General features: G+C 44.3%; 2 protein-coding genes across 2 annotated transcripts; one reads left to right on the plus strand and one right to left on the minus strand.

The window, feature by feature from the left end:
* Positions 1–5,453: 5,453 nt before the first annotated feature.
* On the minus strand, positions 5,454–12,405 carry LOC131941222 (lysoplasmalogenase-like protein TMEM86A). The gene is made up of 3 exons (XM_059300302.1): positions 12,326–12,405; positions 8,057–8,150; positions 5,454–6,287 (listed from the first exon to the last, which is right to left on the minus strand). Exons 1-3 carry the CDS (start codon positions 12,388–12,390, stop codon positions 5,628–5,630), a joined length of 819 nt encoding a protein of 272 aa, XP_059156285.1. The 5' UTR covers positions 12,391–12,405; the 3' UTR covers positions 5,454–5,627.
* LOC131941221 (uncharacterized) lies at positions 7,634–17,503 on the plus strand. The gene is made up of 7 exons (XM_059300301.1): positions 7,634–7,688; positions 8,092–8,605; positions 9,312–9,356; positions 12,889–13,082; positions 13,594–13,732; positions 15,814–15,959; positions 16,946–17,503. Exons 2-7 carry the CDS (start codon positions 8,363–8,365, stop codon positions 17,181–17,183), a joined length of 1,005 nt encoding a protein of 334 aa, XP_059156284.1. The 5' UTR covers positions 7,634–7,688; positions 8,092–8,362; the 3' UTR covers positions 17,184–17,503.
* Positions 17,504–18,853: the final 1,350 nt, after the last annotated feature.

Raw genomic sequence — 18,853 nt, forward strand, 5'->3', positions numbered from 1 at the left:
TCTATTTTAAAGTATTTAAAAGTAGCAGTAACTTGTAAGATTGATATTAATTTAGATTTCTACTAGTCTAGATCTAGAATTAATCAATTAAAGTAACACACAGTGAATTTTTTCATTACAACAAGTGGCGACTTTAGGTACGTAAAATTAAAATCGCCCGCGACTAGATCTACTAGTAAAAAAAAAAGTAATGTGAAAAACAGGTGACTGACACACTGCCTTAACTAAACTTAACTTCCTTCGACCTTCAGACTTAAATTTTAATAATTAATTAATTATTACACTTTTATAGGAGGATTTTAGTCTTGAAATTTACAAACCTGTTTCAAAGTTTCATTTATGTACCTGTTTTTAAACAATAGAATTAAAACTTTTCAGTAATAAATGAAGACTAGCGATGTTTCCAACCAGTGTTTCTTCCAGACTTTTTTCTCCGGGGGGGGGGGGGGGGGGGCACTTGAAATTTTCAGGGGGGCGGTAAACTTTCTTCGGGGGGGGGGGGGGCGGACACTGTTAAAAGTATATATTTTCTATATAAATTATATAAATTTCATTTCGTTCGGGGGGGGGGGGGGGGGGGGGGTGTAAAAAAATTTCGCCCCCCCCCCCCCGACGATATGCCTGGAAGAAACTCTGTTTCCAACAGATGCAACAATGCTCATTTACTATAGAATATAGATCTAGTAATTGTTAACTATAGTAGCCATCTTGTTTAAGTTTTTTTTTGTAAACTTATTTATAGCGATTCAGGGGAAGCCACTCTATTTTACAAATGGCTGTTGTTTATATAGCAAATCTTGCTCGCAAACACTGCTGTTTAAAGTTAATTTCTGGCCTATATTGATATATTTAGCCATTGAGTTAGGTTTATTATTCATTTATCTATAATATTTGACACAAATATATCACAATATACTTCTATTAAAGCCTTGACAATGAGTTAACTTTTTCGTACATTACTAGCCGCAGGCGATTTTACGTACCTAAAACGATAGATTACCTATAGGATAGCCCGACTTATAGACTAACTACTACTACTAGTACTTACTAAGTAGTACTATGACTACTGTCTATCTAGTCACAATCTAGTAATTTTACAATACCTAGAGTGACCTAGACTAGACCTATTAAACTAATATTCTGAAAGTAGGCCTACTAAGTAGTAGTGAGTAGGCCTATTTAGTATTTAATAAAAGTCACATACACTCACATACATTAAATTTAAAAAAAGACATTGGATTACAACAACAAAACAGTACAGTACATGAGAAATATTATTACTTTATTACAGTAGGTGAGTAGGATATGCCTACCCTACAGTCTTACATATTCACATAACATTTTAATAATGTTTGTAATATAAATAAGTTTAATTATTAAAAAACTTACTAGGTTTCTATGTCTAGTTAAAAAAAACAATTTTAAAATTTTTGGCATAGGGTCATCCAGCCATAAATTTTGACATGCTTTTTTAAATTTGGATTATTTTTACCTCCCATCGTCACAAACAGCCGTCCCCCTAAAATGATGTTATACAGTAACCACCAAGCTCTTTCGAAATTGCAGTTTTATTTTAAAACATCAACTTTTTTCTAAAATATATCCAAGCTTGTTGGTCAACATTAAGTGTATTAATCAATTTCTCAAAACCAGTCTTTAATAAAATACTTAAAAAAAACTTTTTTAAAAACCACGTTTTTCTTGTGGACTAAAAAGAAGAAAATAACTATTTACATACATTTGATGACAAAAAACGTGGGTCGGGCAGATGGGTCGGGAAATTTGATGGTGAACGTACCCACGTTTTTTGTCATCAAATGTATGTAAATAGTTATTTTCTACTTTTTAGTCCACAAGAAAAACGTGGTTTTTAAAAAAGTTTTTTTTAAGTATTTTATTTTCTCCTTTTTAGTCCGTTGCTACACATGAAAAACGTGGTTTTTAAAAAGTTTTTTATATAGTTTATTTTCTACTTTATCTAATCACTTGATTAAGTATGACTTGACTAAGTGTTTTTAAATACACGGACTAAAAAAATCTTGAGCGACCGATACGCTTTAAACAGAGAAAGGGTGTAATTTACGTTGCTGGCGTGGAGATCTACTCACGAATCACGTGATCAAATCTCCCATAAACAAACAAATAAACGCGAAGCTGAGTTAAGGAAAAACGTGTTTATGTGTATTTTAGCATGCCCAGCGTACCAACCATGTCACCGTTAACAATGTGTTACCGTGTCCGTTCTCCTTTTTAGTCCGTTGCTACACATAAAAAACGTGGTTTTTTAAAAAGTTTTTTTTAAGTATTTTATTTTCTCCTTTTTAGTCCGTTGCTACACATGAAAAACGTGGTTTTTAAAAAAGTGTTTATAAATACACGGACTAAAAATCTTGAGCGACCAGGATTCGAACCTGGGTTGTCGCGGCCACAACGCGAAGTACTAACCACTATACGATCACGGCCAGCGCGCTCACATCGATTGGGGCCGAAGTAACTGTGTCAATAGGCCTCGAGTCTTGTCGGTATCTTTAGAAATCATGTCCTCAATTTTATGGTCCTTGGGGCGTAATTAAATTAAGCTAATTACGGTCACTAATTGCTAGTTTTTATGATTGCATCTGAAATTGTTAGGCGAAAGTAGCATGCATGCCAAATTTCAGGTCTCTAGAGCAATCAGAAGTGGGCTAATTTTCGATGTCAATTTTAACAACAAACATCCAAACAACCAAACAAACAAACAAACGCGAAGCTGAGTTAAGAAAAAGTTTTAAAAACAGGAAATAATGTCTAAAATTAAGTTACTAACATTATTTTTTTTAATGCAAAAGTGTTTCGTCACTCTTTTCTGAATTCTCAACCAACCCCCACCCCACTCATCACAAAATATTTTTATTTATAATATAAACATAGCACACCCTAATTGTCCTGAATGATGAAATGTATAATATATTTTTTATTAAACAATTATAATTATAGTAACATTGCACTTGGGGGTGGGAAAGGCTAATAGTGTTTTTCTAAGAATCAAAATATTTCTAAATTTTATTCCAGAATGAAGCGTGTATTACCATCTTCCAATTCTAAATCCTGGACTAATGTAAAATTAGGCGTTAAAATTCTAATTTTGTTGGAAGCTGGTTGTTTTGTAGGCTCTTATCTGGTGTGGCGCAAGATGAACAGAGATCAAGGTGAGTCTAAGATTATCATGTACCGCAAAATTATTGGGTTTTTAAACCACTTTAGAACTTATCATGTTAAATATATATAACAGACGACTACCCCTCATATTTACTTTTTAAGGCACCCCACACTGCTCTAAAAGATGACAAAAATGTTGAGATTTTAATACAAATCACATTCACGTATAAATAGCTCTTCACATCTTCATTAGAATCTGTTATCTAAACATTATATATGGTCAAAAGGAAAAAAATGTAAGCCAGTTATGTCATGTTGTCCATTCAACTTCTTGTATGGTGTCAAGTGTGTGTGCACCGAGACTAATTTGTCAAAGTGTGTACACTCTACTCCACCTAGACCATTTTGTTTATATTAACCAGTGAATTTTCCCTCCAGTTCTGGCATGTAAAATGTTGTGATCTGTCTTTAAATTTACCTTTCTCCAGATTTTAGGTTTAAAATCTACCAGAGGTCGCCAGCTGCTCTTGACTGTAAGTACACATGTACGGTCTAGCTTTAGCTACTGTATTTTCTTTTTACCTTAATTGGTGTCTTGGGATATTTTATCTAGCCATAATATTTTTTTCTGTGGTATTTTGTTCTAATTACAGTTGCTTTTCTTGTTATATTTTGTTCTAGCCTCAATCATTCAATGGGGTTTTTTGTGTGTGCTATTTTTACTGTGCTAATTTTCAAGAATGATTCAACTTTCAAGCCAGTTTTTCTTATATTTTTTTTTATGATTGTGTTATGGGTGATGTTTTTAAACTTGGTGGCTTTAAAATAAACCATGTTTAACATGTCGGTACTGGTAACTTACAAGAGCATTTTTGTTTTTTATTTAAGGATTCTTGCAGTAACAAGTTTTTAATATTTAGCCATATAAACACTAGAGTTTAATATTTAGCCACATGTACACTAGAGTTTAATATTTAGCCACTTGTACACTAGAGTTTAATATTTAGCCACATGTGGAGCTTAATATTTAGCCACATGTACACTAGAGTTTAATATTTAGCCACATGTGGAGCTTAATAGTTAGCCACATGTACACTAGAGTTTAATATTTAGCCACATGTACACTAGAGTTAAATATTTAGCCACATGTACACTAGAGTTAAATATTTAGCCACATGTACACTAGAGTTTAATATTTAGCCACATGTACACTAGAGTTAAATATTTAGCCACATGTACACTAGAGTTAAATATTTAGCCACATGTACACTAGAGTTTAATATTTAGCCACATGTACACTAGAGTTAAATATTTAGCCACATGTACACTAGAGTTTAATATTTAGCCACATGTACACTAGAGTTTAATATTTAGCCACATGTACACTAGAGTTAAATATTTAGCCACATGTACACTAGAGTTTAATATTTAGCCACATGAACACTAGAGTTAAATATTTAGCCACATGTACACTAGAGTTAAATATTTAGCCACATGAACACTAGAGTTTAATATTTAGCCACATGTACACTAGAGTTTAATATTTAGCCACATGTACACTAGAGTTTGTCCAAGGATTGTCATGGGATAATTTCCTGGGTAATTAACTTAATTAAGAACAAATCCACTGTTGGCTTAATGTTTTTGTTGTTGCCAGATTTCTACAAGTTTGGGGAGACTTTAGGCAACACATCCTCCAGAATGTCTGACTACCAAGCTTGGGGCGTCCAGAAGGAGTAGGGGTCAGAGGTCATCACCATGGTGTTGTGTGTATATCTTTTTGTAAATAAGTTCTAATTGTAAATAAACATTAGTGGGAAAAAAAAAGTGTTTTGTAAAGTTGAAATGGTGCAGTGGTGGAGTGTGTGTGGGTGGGGGGGGAGACTGACTGAAGATGGCAACATCATTTTATTTACCCAAACTAAATCACAGGGGATTGTCCAGTATTGGTGCTAGTGCTACACATTATTTTATTTACCCAGACTAAACGACAGGGGATTGTGCAGTATTGGTGCTAGTGCTACACATTATTTTATTTACCCAGTATTGGTGCTAGTGCTACACATTATTTTATTTACCCAGTATTGGTGCTAGTGCTACACTTTATTTACCCAGACTAAATGACAGGGGATTGTGCAGTATTGGTGCCAGTGCTACACATTATTTTATTTACCCAGACTAAATGACAGGGGATTGTGCAGTATTGGTGCTAGTGCTACACATTATTTTATTTACCCAGTATTGGTGCTAGTGCTACATCAATCAACTGTTTCTGTTCTAACGGAAAAAAACAAAGGAAGTGAAATACAAGAGCTTCAGTCTTAAGAGAAATTTAAATACTTTCTTACTAGTTATAAATTAATGTTCACTGGTGGAAAAGCATTTTTTTCATCTTCTAACCTTGTGACTTTAGTCAAATGTCAGTTGTCATTTGGTGAAATAGTTGTCATTGTAAACATGTCATGATGCTTTCCCACCAGTGGACGTCTTTAACTGTTCCCAATGGTCAGGAGGAGCTGGGCGGTGTAATAGGTGGCCATAATGACCCCCTCAGCCAGACTAAACTCGTACACCCATTTACTGAAGGCGATGGTGAAGTCTGAAGATATGAACACGAAAGCCCCGAGCATGGCACAAAAAGACGAGGGTGAGGGGCGGCTCTCATAGCCCGAGATGGCGTAGTAGAGCATGGCGTGGATGAGGCAGGTGTAGAGCAGGACGATCAGACGCATCGACGTCTCCTCCATCCCCGGGAACAATATCACGTACACGCATGCGCCGAGCAGTGGGGCGATCCAGGCGCGGGTCTGACGCGTGCAGCCTCGCCTGAAGTGGAGCAAGTAGCAGAGCTGGGCCATCCCGAACACCCCTACCCCCGGCTTGAAAAGATTCTGGTAGACCAAGCAGACGTCGCCCAGGCTTGAGATCATCAGGCCGTACAGGAAGTAGTTCCGGCCGGCAGGCGGCGCGCCGGTTGTTTCTTGTCTTTGGTAGGTGTAGTATACCAAGAACCAAATAGGAAGAATTTTCAAGATGGCTGCCGTGATGCACTCATCCGGACGTGCCACGTGGGGCTTGTACGTGACCAGATAGACCAACAGCAGCACATAGAAGGGGAAAATGGCGGGCTGCAGAAAGCGGGAAACTATCTGAAAGTGGACAAAATATTCCAACTGTTATTCTTATCTTAATGATTATAGTAATTAGTCCTCGTTACAGAGGCGTAGCGGGGGGGGGGGGGGGGGCACTTGTCCCCGGGCGCCGACCTTGGCGCCAAAATGGGTTGGAAAAACAAATTGAAGGTTTGAGGGGGGGGGGTGCAAATCGAAAGTTTGTCCCCGGGCGCCGGGAAGGGTCGCTACGCCTCTGCCTCGTTAGACTTAGCAATCCATTGGGCAGATGAAGTAGAGTTTATATGTTTCTTGACCTAGCATTTGAAGAGAAGGTGTGGTTAGCACTTTACCCGGCCACCTTTACTTTCCCTAACATGAGTTAGTTACCCGTCAGAGCTGGGTGCACTCATGGGTCGTTCTACTCGAGACCATCGGGTTGTCAACCTAACAGCTGGGTGGACTCATGGACGTTTCTACTCGAGACCATCGGGTTGGCAACCTAGCACTCACCCACTTAGGTCACGGCCGTCCATTATAAAGCAACTTTTTTTTTCAAAACTTTCCCAAGAGTGCAAAAAAATTCGACCACACGATTCAGGTTTTTTCAGGTTTTTTAGAACGGCTCAGGAAAATCTCAAAGGTAAAATCTGGGTTATTCTAATGTGGAGGGAGTGGTAAATACTGACTAAACTTTGTACATACCGCTTCTTGTGCCATCATACATTGACTTTACTACTTCCCCTGCACTAAAGAAGACTCGTAAAACCAGGTTACTCGACATTCACTAAACATTACGTGTATTTAGATCGCACACTCGTTTGTTAGGGTGATTGAACAGGTGCACAATTTATGCATATTCGAAGTACCGAGTTCGGATCATAGTCGGTAGAACCACCCTGACCAGCAAGCGACGTAAAGGTTCGTGTCTTAAGGTGGGTCAATATAAGGGATCGTCCATAAATCATGTTACACGCTCAAGGGATCGTCCATAAATCATGTTACACAATTATAAACTATTTACCCCCCCCCCCCCCCCCCCCTTTATCATTACAAACAACCCTTCACGATCCCACTAAATGACGCAACAGGGGTCTAACCGTATCCACCCCCCCCCCCCCCCCCCATCCCAAATACAACACAATTTTAAGACAACTTTATTTCATAATTTTTCTCCAATATAACAAAGAATAGTCGTGTCCCCCCCCCCCCCCCCCCCCCCCACACACACACATAAGTCAGAACACCTCATCCCTTCTGATACAGATGGGAATATCTTATTTTATCTTTTATTAGCGTGACTTTTAATGCGCACGTGTTCGGGGAAAATCCAATCGCGACAAATCAATGTCGCCCAATCAAACGGAACTGAGTAGAGCTACCGAAATATACTGGATATGGCCGTCGGCTGCTACTGTCATTTGGTCTAGCTGTCTTTTGGTAAATTAAAACAATTAATGTCATTTGGTCGAATTGTCTTTTGTAATTTAATAATGTCTTTTGGTTAAATGTCTTTTGGCAAGTTAATGTCATTTGGTCTAATTGTCTGTTGGTCAATGACTTTCACTTTACGTGAACTGGTGTTTTTGAGTAGACTAATTATTTTCACCTGTTTGTGTAAAATGGCTCACCTGTATGTATTTAAAAACTCATCTGTCTGTAGATAAAAACTCACCTGTATGTAGATAAAAACTCACCTGTTTGTGTAAAATGGCTCACCTGTATGTATTTAAAAACTCATCTGTCTGTAGATAAAAACTCACCTGTCTGTAGATAAAAAACTCACCTGTATGTAGATAAAAACTCACCTGTTTGAATGAGCCCATGATTCTTGTCTTGCCAGTTGCCTCTGGAAACAGCCGACGCGCCTCGCCGACCGATCTTACAGTGCCAGCCACGCACCTGTAGAGGAGAACATACCTTGAGATTTGGTGCCAACACAGCCTTAAGTTTTAGTGGTGGGGAGGAAACGCGGTTTTAAGTTCAAATTTTCGCAACAATTTAAAGAATACTCGGCCGTAAGAAATCTACGAGCCCTTCATGGTGAGCTGAAGACCAGAGTCAGCCGTTGGGGGGTGGCCAGCCCCAGACAGACGCCACATGCAGCGTTGAGGATGAGCTCCGAACAGGCCGGCGTGGATCTGGAGATCGACGTGGCTGACCTCAGCACCAGTTCCGCCGACATCATCCTGCACGTGTCCAAGAGCCAGCAGGACTCAAAGAGCGAGCTGGCCGCGACAGACGTGGCCAGTAACGCAGCAGACGTGGTCAGTAACGCAGCAGACGTCAATCTAGGCGGCGGCGACCACACCAATGACCTTGAGGCGATCACATTGTTTTACCAGGACGCCATTGTTGTGAGTTATTTTTAGATTCAATGTAACTAGCAGCATGGCTGGAGAAAAGGACTAATTTTTCGACGGGGGGGGGGGGGGGGGGGGGGGGGCGCACACTGGTAAAGGTATATAGTTTCTATATACATTCTATTTCGTTGGGGGGGGGGGGGGGGGCGATTCAATGTTTCTTTCAGGCATATCTTCGGATGGGGGGGGGGGGGTATAATTAACATCACAGGTAGAATTGTACAACTCGACATTACAAAACTTGTACCAAAGAACATACGAACATACAACTATATGAATAGAATAAATTACTTGACCTCTACTGTTAAGTTCTTCTATACTTATGTTATGGTGTTTCCTACGAGAAACTGAAGAGTACTGTCGATGTTCCTTTATAGTACCACAACTTACAATGGTAGCCAGAGTATTACAATAGTACTATCAAAAAATTACAATGGTACTGTAAAAATAATACAATGGCAGTGAAAAAGTTCTATAATGGTACTGTAAAAATACTACAATGGCAGTGAAAAGTTCTATAATGGTACTGTACTAATGAATGATGGTTTCCTACTTTTTTTTAGAACACCACGCGACGTTTACTTTGAGAAACTGTAGCCACTCTGTAAATAGTGCTACTCTAGTCCTACTACAGTCCTTCTATCGTCTTTTTGTAGTCCTACGCTAGCCCTACGAGTAACTCATCCCTTTCTTTCTCCAGAAGATTTCAATATTTATCGACTACACAAGAAAAGTTGTGCCTTCGGTAGGTCTGTTTTTTTCATTTTATTTTATTGTAGGTCAAGGTGCTTGGCCAGGCTTATCCAGTGGATACTTAGCAGATATTATCTTGTGGATATCTAGCAGATATTATCTGGTGGATATCTAGCAGATGTTATCATCTGCCTACTTGGTTTTTAACTTCTCGAGGTGTTTGGCCTACAACTTACACACAATGACAAAAATTAATAATTAAGTTATTGGAAAATTATTTCTTTTAGAAATTTTTTATTTTATCCACAACACATGCCTAACTTAATCTTAGCTAAAGTTAACCTTAACTAAACTGAACTTTGCCTGAACTTAATCATTCCTAAACCTAGCCTTGCCTAAACTTAAACGTGCATGTACTTGTCCAAATTTGGGTTCACTAAAGTCATGCCTAGTCCATACAATTCGTCCAGTCCGTTCTAGTCCATATAATTCGACCAAAGTTCAACGATTAAGTTGTACATATACTTGATCTGTCTAATAATACGGGTCGCTATACTGGGGTCACTGTACATTCCCTCAACACGGGTTGTTAAACACACGTACGTCGATGTAGATGGGTCACCCAACACAGGTCACCATACATAGGTCAAAATACACGGGTCACTATAAACAGGTCATTATACACGGGTCACTATAAACAGGTCATTATACACGGGTCATTATACAAATGTGAAAATACACGGGTCACTATAAACTCACGTCAGACGAGAAGCAACATTATCACGTGTGAATATTCAGAAAAAACGAAACATTTCACTCAACAGTAACCAGAGCCCGAATACCCGGTCACGACACGGTCATACCTGATCTATGTATCGATCGTTAATGTCGGCGCGCGGTAAGTGGAATCACCAGCAGGAAATACGCCCAGTCCATTACCCGCGAGAATGACATGGTGATCAAGCGAATAACCCTTCAAATCATCGATCCCATTTGACGCACATGTGTACATTAGACAATGTTGATTAGCGTCAGCTGGACTAGCATACCCGTGTCAGCTGGACTAGAATACCGGTGTATCTGAAACGTATCCAGTGGGTGGGCACCTGAGGTAGAATAGAGCTAGGAACTTGCCTGTTACCTCCTGAGGTAGAATAGAGCTAGGAACTTGCCTGTTACCTCCTGAGGTAGAAAACAATAACTAGATCTAGATCAAGGAAAGGCTACTCCGATCAAAACTGGCAGGCGATAACCTCGTTCAAGTCAAATAAAGCGTGTGATTAAAGTAGGGCCAGGATGTTATATCACAGCTTCATGACTGGGCCGTCTGCTGTGTCGTCTCTAGGACTGTGTCGTCTCTAGGACTGTGTCGTCTGGGTCTCGTCCTGATTGTGTCGTTATTGGGGTTTGAGTAGCCAATGGGGGTGTGTCGTTCTGGGGGTGTGTCATTATGGGGGTGTGTGGCCACTGGGGGTGTGTCATTATGGGGGTGTGTGGCCACTGGGGGTGTGTCATTATGGGGGTGTGTGGCCACTGGGGGTGTGTCTATATGGGGATGTGTCATTATGGGGGTGTGTGGCCACTGGGGGTGTGTCATTATGGGGGTGTGTGGCCACTGGGGGTGTGTCATTATGGGGGTGTGTGGCCACTGGGGGTGTGTCTATATGGGGATGTGTCATTATGGGTGTGTGTGGCCACTGGGGGTGTGTCTATATGGGGATGTGTCGTTCTGGGGGTGTGTCTATATGGGGGTGTGTCGTTCTAGGGGTGTGTCATTATGGGTGTGTGTGGCCACTGGGGTGTGTCATTATGGGTGTGTGTGGCCACTGGGGGTGTGTCGTTCTGGGGGTGTGTCTATATGGGGGTGTGTCGTTCTGGGGATGTGTCATTATGGGTGTGTGTGGCCACTGGGGTGTGTCATTATGGGTGTGTGTGGCCACTGGGGGTGTGTCTATATGGGGGTGTGTCATTATGGGGGTGTGTGGCCACTGGGGTGTGTCGTTCTGGGGGTGTATGGTCACTGGGGGTGTGTCGTTCTGGGGGTGTATGGTCACTGGGGGTGTGTCGTTCTGGGGGTGTATGGTCACTGGGGGTGTGTCGTTCTGGGGGTGTATGGTCACTGGGGGTGTGTCGTTCTGGGGGTGTATGGTCACTGGGGGTGTGTCTATATGGGGATGTGTCATTATGGGTGTGTGTGGCCACTGGGGGTGTGTCTATATGGGGATGTGTCGTTCTGGGGGTGTGTCTATATGGGGGTGTGTCGTTCTCGGGGTGTGTCATTATGGGTGTGTGTGGCCACTGGGGTGTGTCATTATGGGTGTGTGTGGCCACTGGGGGTGTGTCGTTCTGGGGGTGTGTCTATATGGGGGTGTGTCGTTCTGGGGATGTGTCATTATGGGTGTGTGTGGCCACTGGGGTGTGTCATTATGGGTGTGTGTGGCCACTGGGGGTGTGTCTATATGGGGGTGTGTCATTATGGGGGTGTGTGGCCACTGGGGTGTGTCGTTCTGGGGGTGTATGGTCACTGGGGGTGTGTCGTTCTGGGGGTGTATGGTCACTGGGGGTGTGTCGTTCTGGGGGTGTATGGTCACTGGGGGTGTGTCGTTCTGGGGGTGTATGGTCACTGGGGGTGTGTCGTTCTGGGGGTGTATGGTCACTGGGGGTGTGTCTATATGGGGGTGTGTCGTTATGGGGGTGTGTGGCCACTGGGGTGTGTCGTTCTGGGGGTGTATGGTCACTGGGGGTGTGTCTTTTGGATGGGGGGGGGATGATTTCGTTCTGGGATGTGCCGTCCTTATGGGTCCTTATTGGGGGTGTGTGTTTAGGTCTAGCCTATCACAAGTAGACGTAGGGTATTTGAGGTACTGACTACAACTGTAGATAGGTTGGACGATAAGTTGCACCCATCTACTTTGAGTATGATTGTTGAGGTAATGACTACAGCTGTGGGTTGGAGGACAGGTTGGACGATAGGTTGGAGGACAGGTTGCACCCATCTACCCTGAGCACGCCCCAACCTACCCATGCAGCACTACACACCGCCAGTCATGGCTGGCTATTGATTGCTGTACCACGGCCTCGTTCATGTCCGGCAACACACTGGGCTCGAGGCTTTGTTGTCATTTGATGTCAGCACCTAGCGGCGCTGTTGTCATTCGATGTCAGCAGCTAGCGGCGCTGTTGTCATTAGATGTCAGCACCTAGCGGCTTTGTTGTCATTAGATGTCAGCACCTAGCGGCGCTGTTGTCATTAGATGTCAGCACCTAGCGGCTTTGTTGTCATTAGATGCCAGCACCTAGCGGCTTTGTTGTCATTCAATGTCAGCAACTAGTGGCGTTGCTGTCATTCAATGTCAGCACCTAGTGGAAATGTTGACAATAAAACAGTATATTGATAGTTTTGGTTTGTTGAGAGAGGGTTAGAAGAGGAGTTAGTTAGGTTTAATCCAAGCCCCCAATTCCCAGTTGTACAAACCTTTATTTGATGTGGCCAGAACAATTTGTCTGAGACTGGCCAGAACAATTTGTCTGAGACTGGCCAGAACAATTCGCCTCTCGTAGACCAAACAGTCATCTCTCCCCAGGCGTGCCGGCGCCTGTGCCGCCTGAGCTGCCGCTACGGCTACTTCCTGTTCCCCTTCTGGTACTGCTACTGGTACCTGCTGGAGCCCACTGAGATGCCCAGCAAGCTGGAGTACACCATCGTCCGCCTGCTGCCCTGGATCTTCCTCATAGAGACGGCCAGACACGTCCTGCAGATCTCGCCCCGTCACTACAGGTACTTCTGGCTGGGGGGGGGGGGGGGGATGTGGGATCTCGCCCCGTCACTACAGGTACTTCTGGCTGGAGGGGGGATGTGGGATCTCGCCCCGTCACTACAGGTACTTCTGGCTGGGGGGGGGGGGGGTGTGGGATCTCACCCCGTCACTACAGGTACCCCTGGCTGGGGGGGGGATGTGGGATCTCACCCCGTCACTACAGGTACCCCTGGCTGGGGGGGGGGGGGCGTGTACGTGTGTACGTGCTGATTGTGTATGTGTGAGTATATTGTGTGCCAATGCTTTTGAGTACCCAGGAGATCTCGAAATAGGAAATAAAAATTACATCCTGTAAATAACAGCAACAAGAGTAATTTTTAAAACTTGTTCTATTAGACGAACTTATGTGGGCGAATCAAGAAATAGCTGCGGTTGTTTGTTTTTTTTTTGTCAGTACATGCTTTTGATTTATGTCAGACCTTAAAGAAGTAACTGACCTCTGTTGACCTCTTGACCTGTGCTGACTTGCAGGTATGTGCAAGTTGGTCTGCTGCTGTGTGCGTCAGGTGACGTGGTCATCATCTGGTTCAAGAGCCGCATGCTGCTCAGTGTCTTCTTGATGTGTGTCGGCCATCTCAGCTACACCATCGGCTTGTTTCAACACTATAAGGTGGGTGGGTGGGGGATGGTGGGGAGGTGGTGTGGTGATGTGGTGGTGGGTGGATGGTATGTAGGTTGTGTGTCATTGGTGTGTGAATGGTGTTTAGGTTTTGGGTGGTTGGTGTGTAAGTGTAGGTGTGCAGTCGGTTTAGGTGCCAGGTAGGTGGTGTTTGATTGGTACCTCTACGAGTCAGGTGTAGGGGTCAGGTCAGGTGTAGGGGTCAGGTCAGGTGTAAGGGTCAGGTGTAGGGGTCAGGTCAGGTGTAGGTGTCAGGTCAGGTGTAGGTGTCAGGTCAGGTGTAGGGGTCAGGTCAGGTGTAGGGGTCAGGTCAGGTGTAGGGGTCAGGTCAGGTGTAGGGGTCAGGTCAGGTGTAAGGGTCAGGTCAGGTGTAGGGGTCAGGTCAGGTGTAGGGGTCAGGTCAGGTGTAGGGGTCAGGTCAGGTGTAGGGGTCAGGTCAGGTGTAGGGGTCAGGTCAGGTGTAGGGGTCAGGTCAGGTGTAGGGGTCAGGTCAGGTGTAGGGGTCAGGTCAGGTGTAGGGGTCAGGTGTAGGGGTCAGGTCAGGTGTAGGGGTCAGGTCAGGTGTAGGGGTCAGGTCAAGTGTAGGGGGTCAGGTCAGGTGTAAGGGTCAGGTCAGGTGTAGGGGTCAGGTCAGGTGTAGGGGTCAGGTCAGGTGTAGGGGTCAGGTCAGGTGTAGGGGTCAGGTCAGGTGTAGGGGTCAGGTGTAGGGGTCAGGTCAGGTGTAGGGGTCAGGTCAGGTGTAGGTGTCAGGTCAGGTGTAGGGGTCAGGTCAGGTGTAGGGGTCAGGTCAGGTGTAGGGGTCAGGTGTAGGGGTCAGGTCAGGTGTAGGGGTCAGGTCAGGTGTAGGGGTCAGGTGTAGGGGTCAGGTCAGGTGTAGGGGTCAGGTCAGGTGTAGGGGGTCAGGTCAGGTGTAGGGGTCAGGTCAGGTGTAGGGGTCAGGTCAAGTGTAGGGGGTCAGGTCAGGTGTAGGGGTCAGGTCAGGTGTAGGGGTCAGGTCAAGTGTAGGGGGTCAGGTCAAGTGTAGGGGTCAGGTCAGGTGTAGGGGTCAGGTCAGGTGTAGGGGTCAGGTCAGGTGTAGGGGTCAGGTCAAGTGTAGGGGGTCAGGTCAAGTGTAGGGGGTCAGGTCAGGTGTAGGGGTCAGGTCAGGTGTAGGGGTCAGGTCAGGTGTAGGGGTCAGGTCAGGTGTAGGGGTCAGGTCAGGTGTAGGGGTCAGGTCAGGTGTAGGGGTCAGGTCAGGTGTAGGGGTCAGGTCAGGTGTAGGGGTCAGGTCAGGTGTAGGGGTCAGGTCAGGTGTAGGGGGTCAGGTCAGGTGTAGGGGTCAGGTCAGGTGTAGGGGTCAGGTCAGGTGTAGGGGTCAGGTCAGGTGTAGGGGTCAGGTCAGGTGTAGGGGTCAGGTCAGGTGTAGGGGTCAGGTCAGGTGTAGGGGTCAGGTCAGGTGTAGGGGTCAGGTCAGGTGTAGGGGTCAGGTCAGGTGTAGGGGTAAGGTCAGGTGTAGGGGTCAGGTCCGCTGGAAGCGTGGTCAAACGGTAGAGAGCAGAATTGCTAGCCGGATGGTCTCGAATTAACTTCCAGGCCTGAGTCCGTAACAAGTCCACCCAGCTCAGATGGGTACCTGACTGCTGCACGTCATTGAGTCCACCCAGCTCAGATGGGTACCCAATTCGAGTCAAGTAATGCGGCTAACATTTCTGACTACACTGTCCTTTCATTGTATCTGCCCGTGTTTAAAATAAGTCCTTCTCTAACAACCAGTGAAGACTCCATAACGGAAGGCATTTTGTTGTTTGCTTAGAATAATTTCCCTTCTCTCTATTGGTGTTAACTGTCACGTGACTTGCCCCGTTTGTTCCAGGCGTCCCTGTACATCAGGATTGTTTACCCTTTCAACTTTATGACCTTTGTTCCAGGCCTCCCTGTACATCCGGATTGTTTACCCTTTCAACTTTATGACCTTTGTTCCAGGCCTCCCTGTACATCCGGATTGTTTACCCTTTCAACTTTATGACCTTTGTTCCAGGCGTCCCTGTACATCCGGATTGTTTACCCTTTCAACTTTATGACCTTTGTTCCAGGCGTCCCTGTACATCCGGATTGTTTACCCTTTCAACTTTATGACCTTTGCCGCCCTCATCTACGTGGCAGGGGCCACGGTGGTCACCATGTCGGTCATCGCTGTCACGTTGTTTGTCACCGTCGTCAGCTACTTCGTGGTGTCAGGGTAAGTGTCACGTCTGCTGGGGGTGTCAGGGTAAGTGTCACGTCTACTGGGGGTGTCAGGGTAAGTGTCACGTCTGCTGGGGGTGTCACATCTGTTGGGGTGTCAGGGTAAGTGTCACGTCTGCTGGGGTGTCAGGGTAAGTGTCACGTCTGCTGGGGGTGTCACGTCTGGTGGGGGTGTCAAGTCTGCTGGGGGTGTCACGTCTGCTGGGGGTGTCAGGGTAAGTGTCATGTCTGCTTGGGGTGTCACGTCTGCTGTGGGTGTCAGGGTAAGTGTCACGTCTACTGGGGTTGTCAGGGTAAGTGTCACGTCTACTGGGGTTGTCAGGGTAAGTGTCACGTCTGTTGGGGGTGTCAGGGTAAGTGTCAGGTCTGCTGGGGGTGTCAGGGTAAGTGTCACGTCTGTTAGGGGTGTCAGGGTGAGTGTCACGTCTGTTAGGGGTGTCAGGGTGAGTGTCACGTCTTCTGGGGGTGTCAGGATAAGTGTCACGTCGGCTAGGGGTGTCAGGGTAAGTGTCACGTCGGCTAGGGGTGTCAGGGTAAGTGTCACGTCTGCTAGGGGTGTCATGGTAAGTGTCACGTCTGCTGGGGGTGTCAGGGTAAGTGTCACGTCTGTTGGGGGTGTCAGGGTAAGTGTCACGTCTGCTAGGGGTGTCACGTCTGCTGTGGGTGTCAGGGTAAGTGTCACGTCTGTTGGGGTGTCAGGGTAAGTGTCACGTCTACTGGGGGTGTCATGGTAAGTGTCACGTCTGCCGGGGGTGTCAGGGTAAGTGTCACGTCTACTGGGGGTGTCATGGTAAGTGTCACGTCTGCCGGGGGTGTCAGGGTAAGTGTCACGTCTGCCGGGGGTGTCAGGGTGTTACGTCTACAACTCGCTTCCACGTGATGTCATTACGTTTACCATTAAAAACATACCGACATATTAACTCAATATGATTTAACACTCTCAACTCTGGCTGTACGAAACGTCACAATTTTAACCCCCAGGGAAAGAAACTTCCAGAAGCGCTCCTGTTTCCTGGGCTTGGCCGGCGTGAACCTGTTCCTGCTGAGTGACATGCTCTTGTTGATGAGGGAGCCGACGCCCCAGCCCGAGAGACCGGCTCCCGCCCCCGTGCCCGCCCCCGTGGGCTGGACTCACTACGTGAACTGGCTGATGGACGATGACCTGCTCAACAAGTTGATGACTTTAAAGTTTGGCCCACCGGACCTGGTCAACAAATGACCTCGGTCTAGTTAACACCCAGTTTCAATGACCTAAGACCTATTTGCTGTACCCATCAGGGCGGAACGTGACCTAAGCTGTGAGATCCGAGTTGTACAAATGACCTTAACCTGAAGACCTTGCTAGAGAGTAGCTTAAAGGTCCTGTGTCCTAAAGAGCTTGCTAGGGGCAGTAGTGTGTACCCAAATGTTGAATGTAGCACATCGCCCTGACATCATGAGCCCTTGTGTACGGCCTGCGCTCAATGTTTTGATCTCATCTTCCAGTGGCGGCAACACGCCAGTGGTCATCAATATTTCATTTCAATAAATCGCTTCAAAATTGGCTTTCTTTCGTTTATTTCTTTTAATAAACCGGGAGTGATCTCCCCTAAATTTTCTCAAATATTCTTATTTAACACAACGGGGAATGGCAACTCGGGATATAGACATGATTTTAAATTCATTTTAAACACTTAAAAAAAAAAAGAATCTCGTAGAAAAAAAAAGTGCGCACCAAGTAAAAACAATGTGTGTATAACTATAATATTGCGGAATGTTAGTACTTAATAAATGAATTTTAGTTTTTTGAAAAATCGGAAATAGCGTGCATTACTACTTCCGGTCAGCGGAAATTACTCAAAATTTGAAAGTAGGCAGAGAATTAGATCTTTTAGCTATATGTGAAATTTCGTTTATCTATCTGAAACAGTACTTGAGATATAGGCTTTTGAAAAACCAGAAGTATAAAAGTTCCATTTCTGGTTACATGAAATCGCTGAAAAGTTGAAACAGAACTAATAATTTGATATAATACTTATATATGAAATTTCATCAACCTAGCTGTACCGGTACTCAAGTGATTGTGTTCACAGACATACACACACACAGACATACGGATAGAATTGCAAAACTAAGTTTTTCCGACTCATGGAGGTGTAAAACGTCGAGATACTTCCTATATACTTTGTATACGAGAAAGCAAAAAACTAATGTTTATTTATATTTTAATGTTAACAAATATAGAACTAATTGTATTATCCAGCTCAATAATTTAAAATTTGACTCAAATAATTACATTTTTCTCTATTTCGGCCGGGATAAACAAATCCTTACCTGGCAACAACCAAAACTGACCAGCAGAAAGTTTCCTGCGTTGTGGGTTGGTGGGCTGGGTCATCATGGGACATGTTTTTTGTGGGGGTGTCCAATTTTTTGACCAGAAATATTTTTGTGGACGAGCGTATTGTTAAAATAATAGATACAAAAATGCAGGCGTGAATTGAATGCGATGACGGCCACATGTACCAAAATACCATATGGTTATGGGTGATAATAATAGTAGAAGTTGTCGGCTACTGTAACTTGGGTCTTTAGAAAAAGTTAACCAAGGGAGGCAACCTTAGCTTCTCTCGCGGCACAACTAAAACACAGTTATCTAACCTGAATCTAAAAATACACTTGACCCAGATGTATTGTAAACATTTATTAGTGCTCTTAACAACTTGATGGTGAGACATGTTTTTTTTTTATCTTGTTATTTATTTTTTTAACACTGACTAATCTTTCTTTTGTTCTCCTAATTGACTTTAGGAAACATTTCTCAATTTCTTTGTACTCTTATAGCATGTTTTTTGTGTTTAAAATGTTTCGACACTTCTAGATTTAAAAAAAAACCACATTGATTTAGAC

The sequence above is a fragment of the Physella acuta genome, unplaced genomic scaffold, assembly GCF_028476545.2.
Source record: "Physella acuta isolate Inbredline_101_S28 unplaced genomic scaffold, ASM2847654v3 ptg000353l, whole genome shotgun sequence".
Lineage (NCBI taxonomy): Eukaryota > Metazoa > Mollusca > Gastropoda > Physidae > Physella > Physella acuta.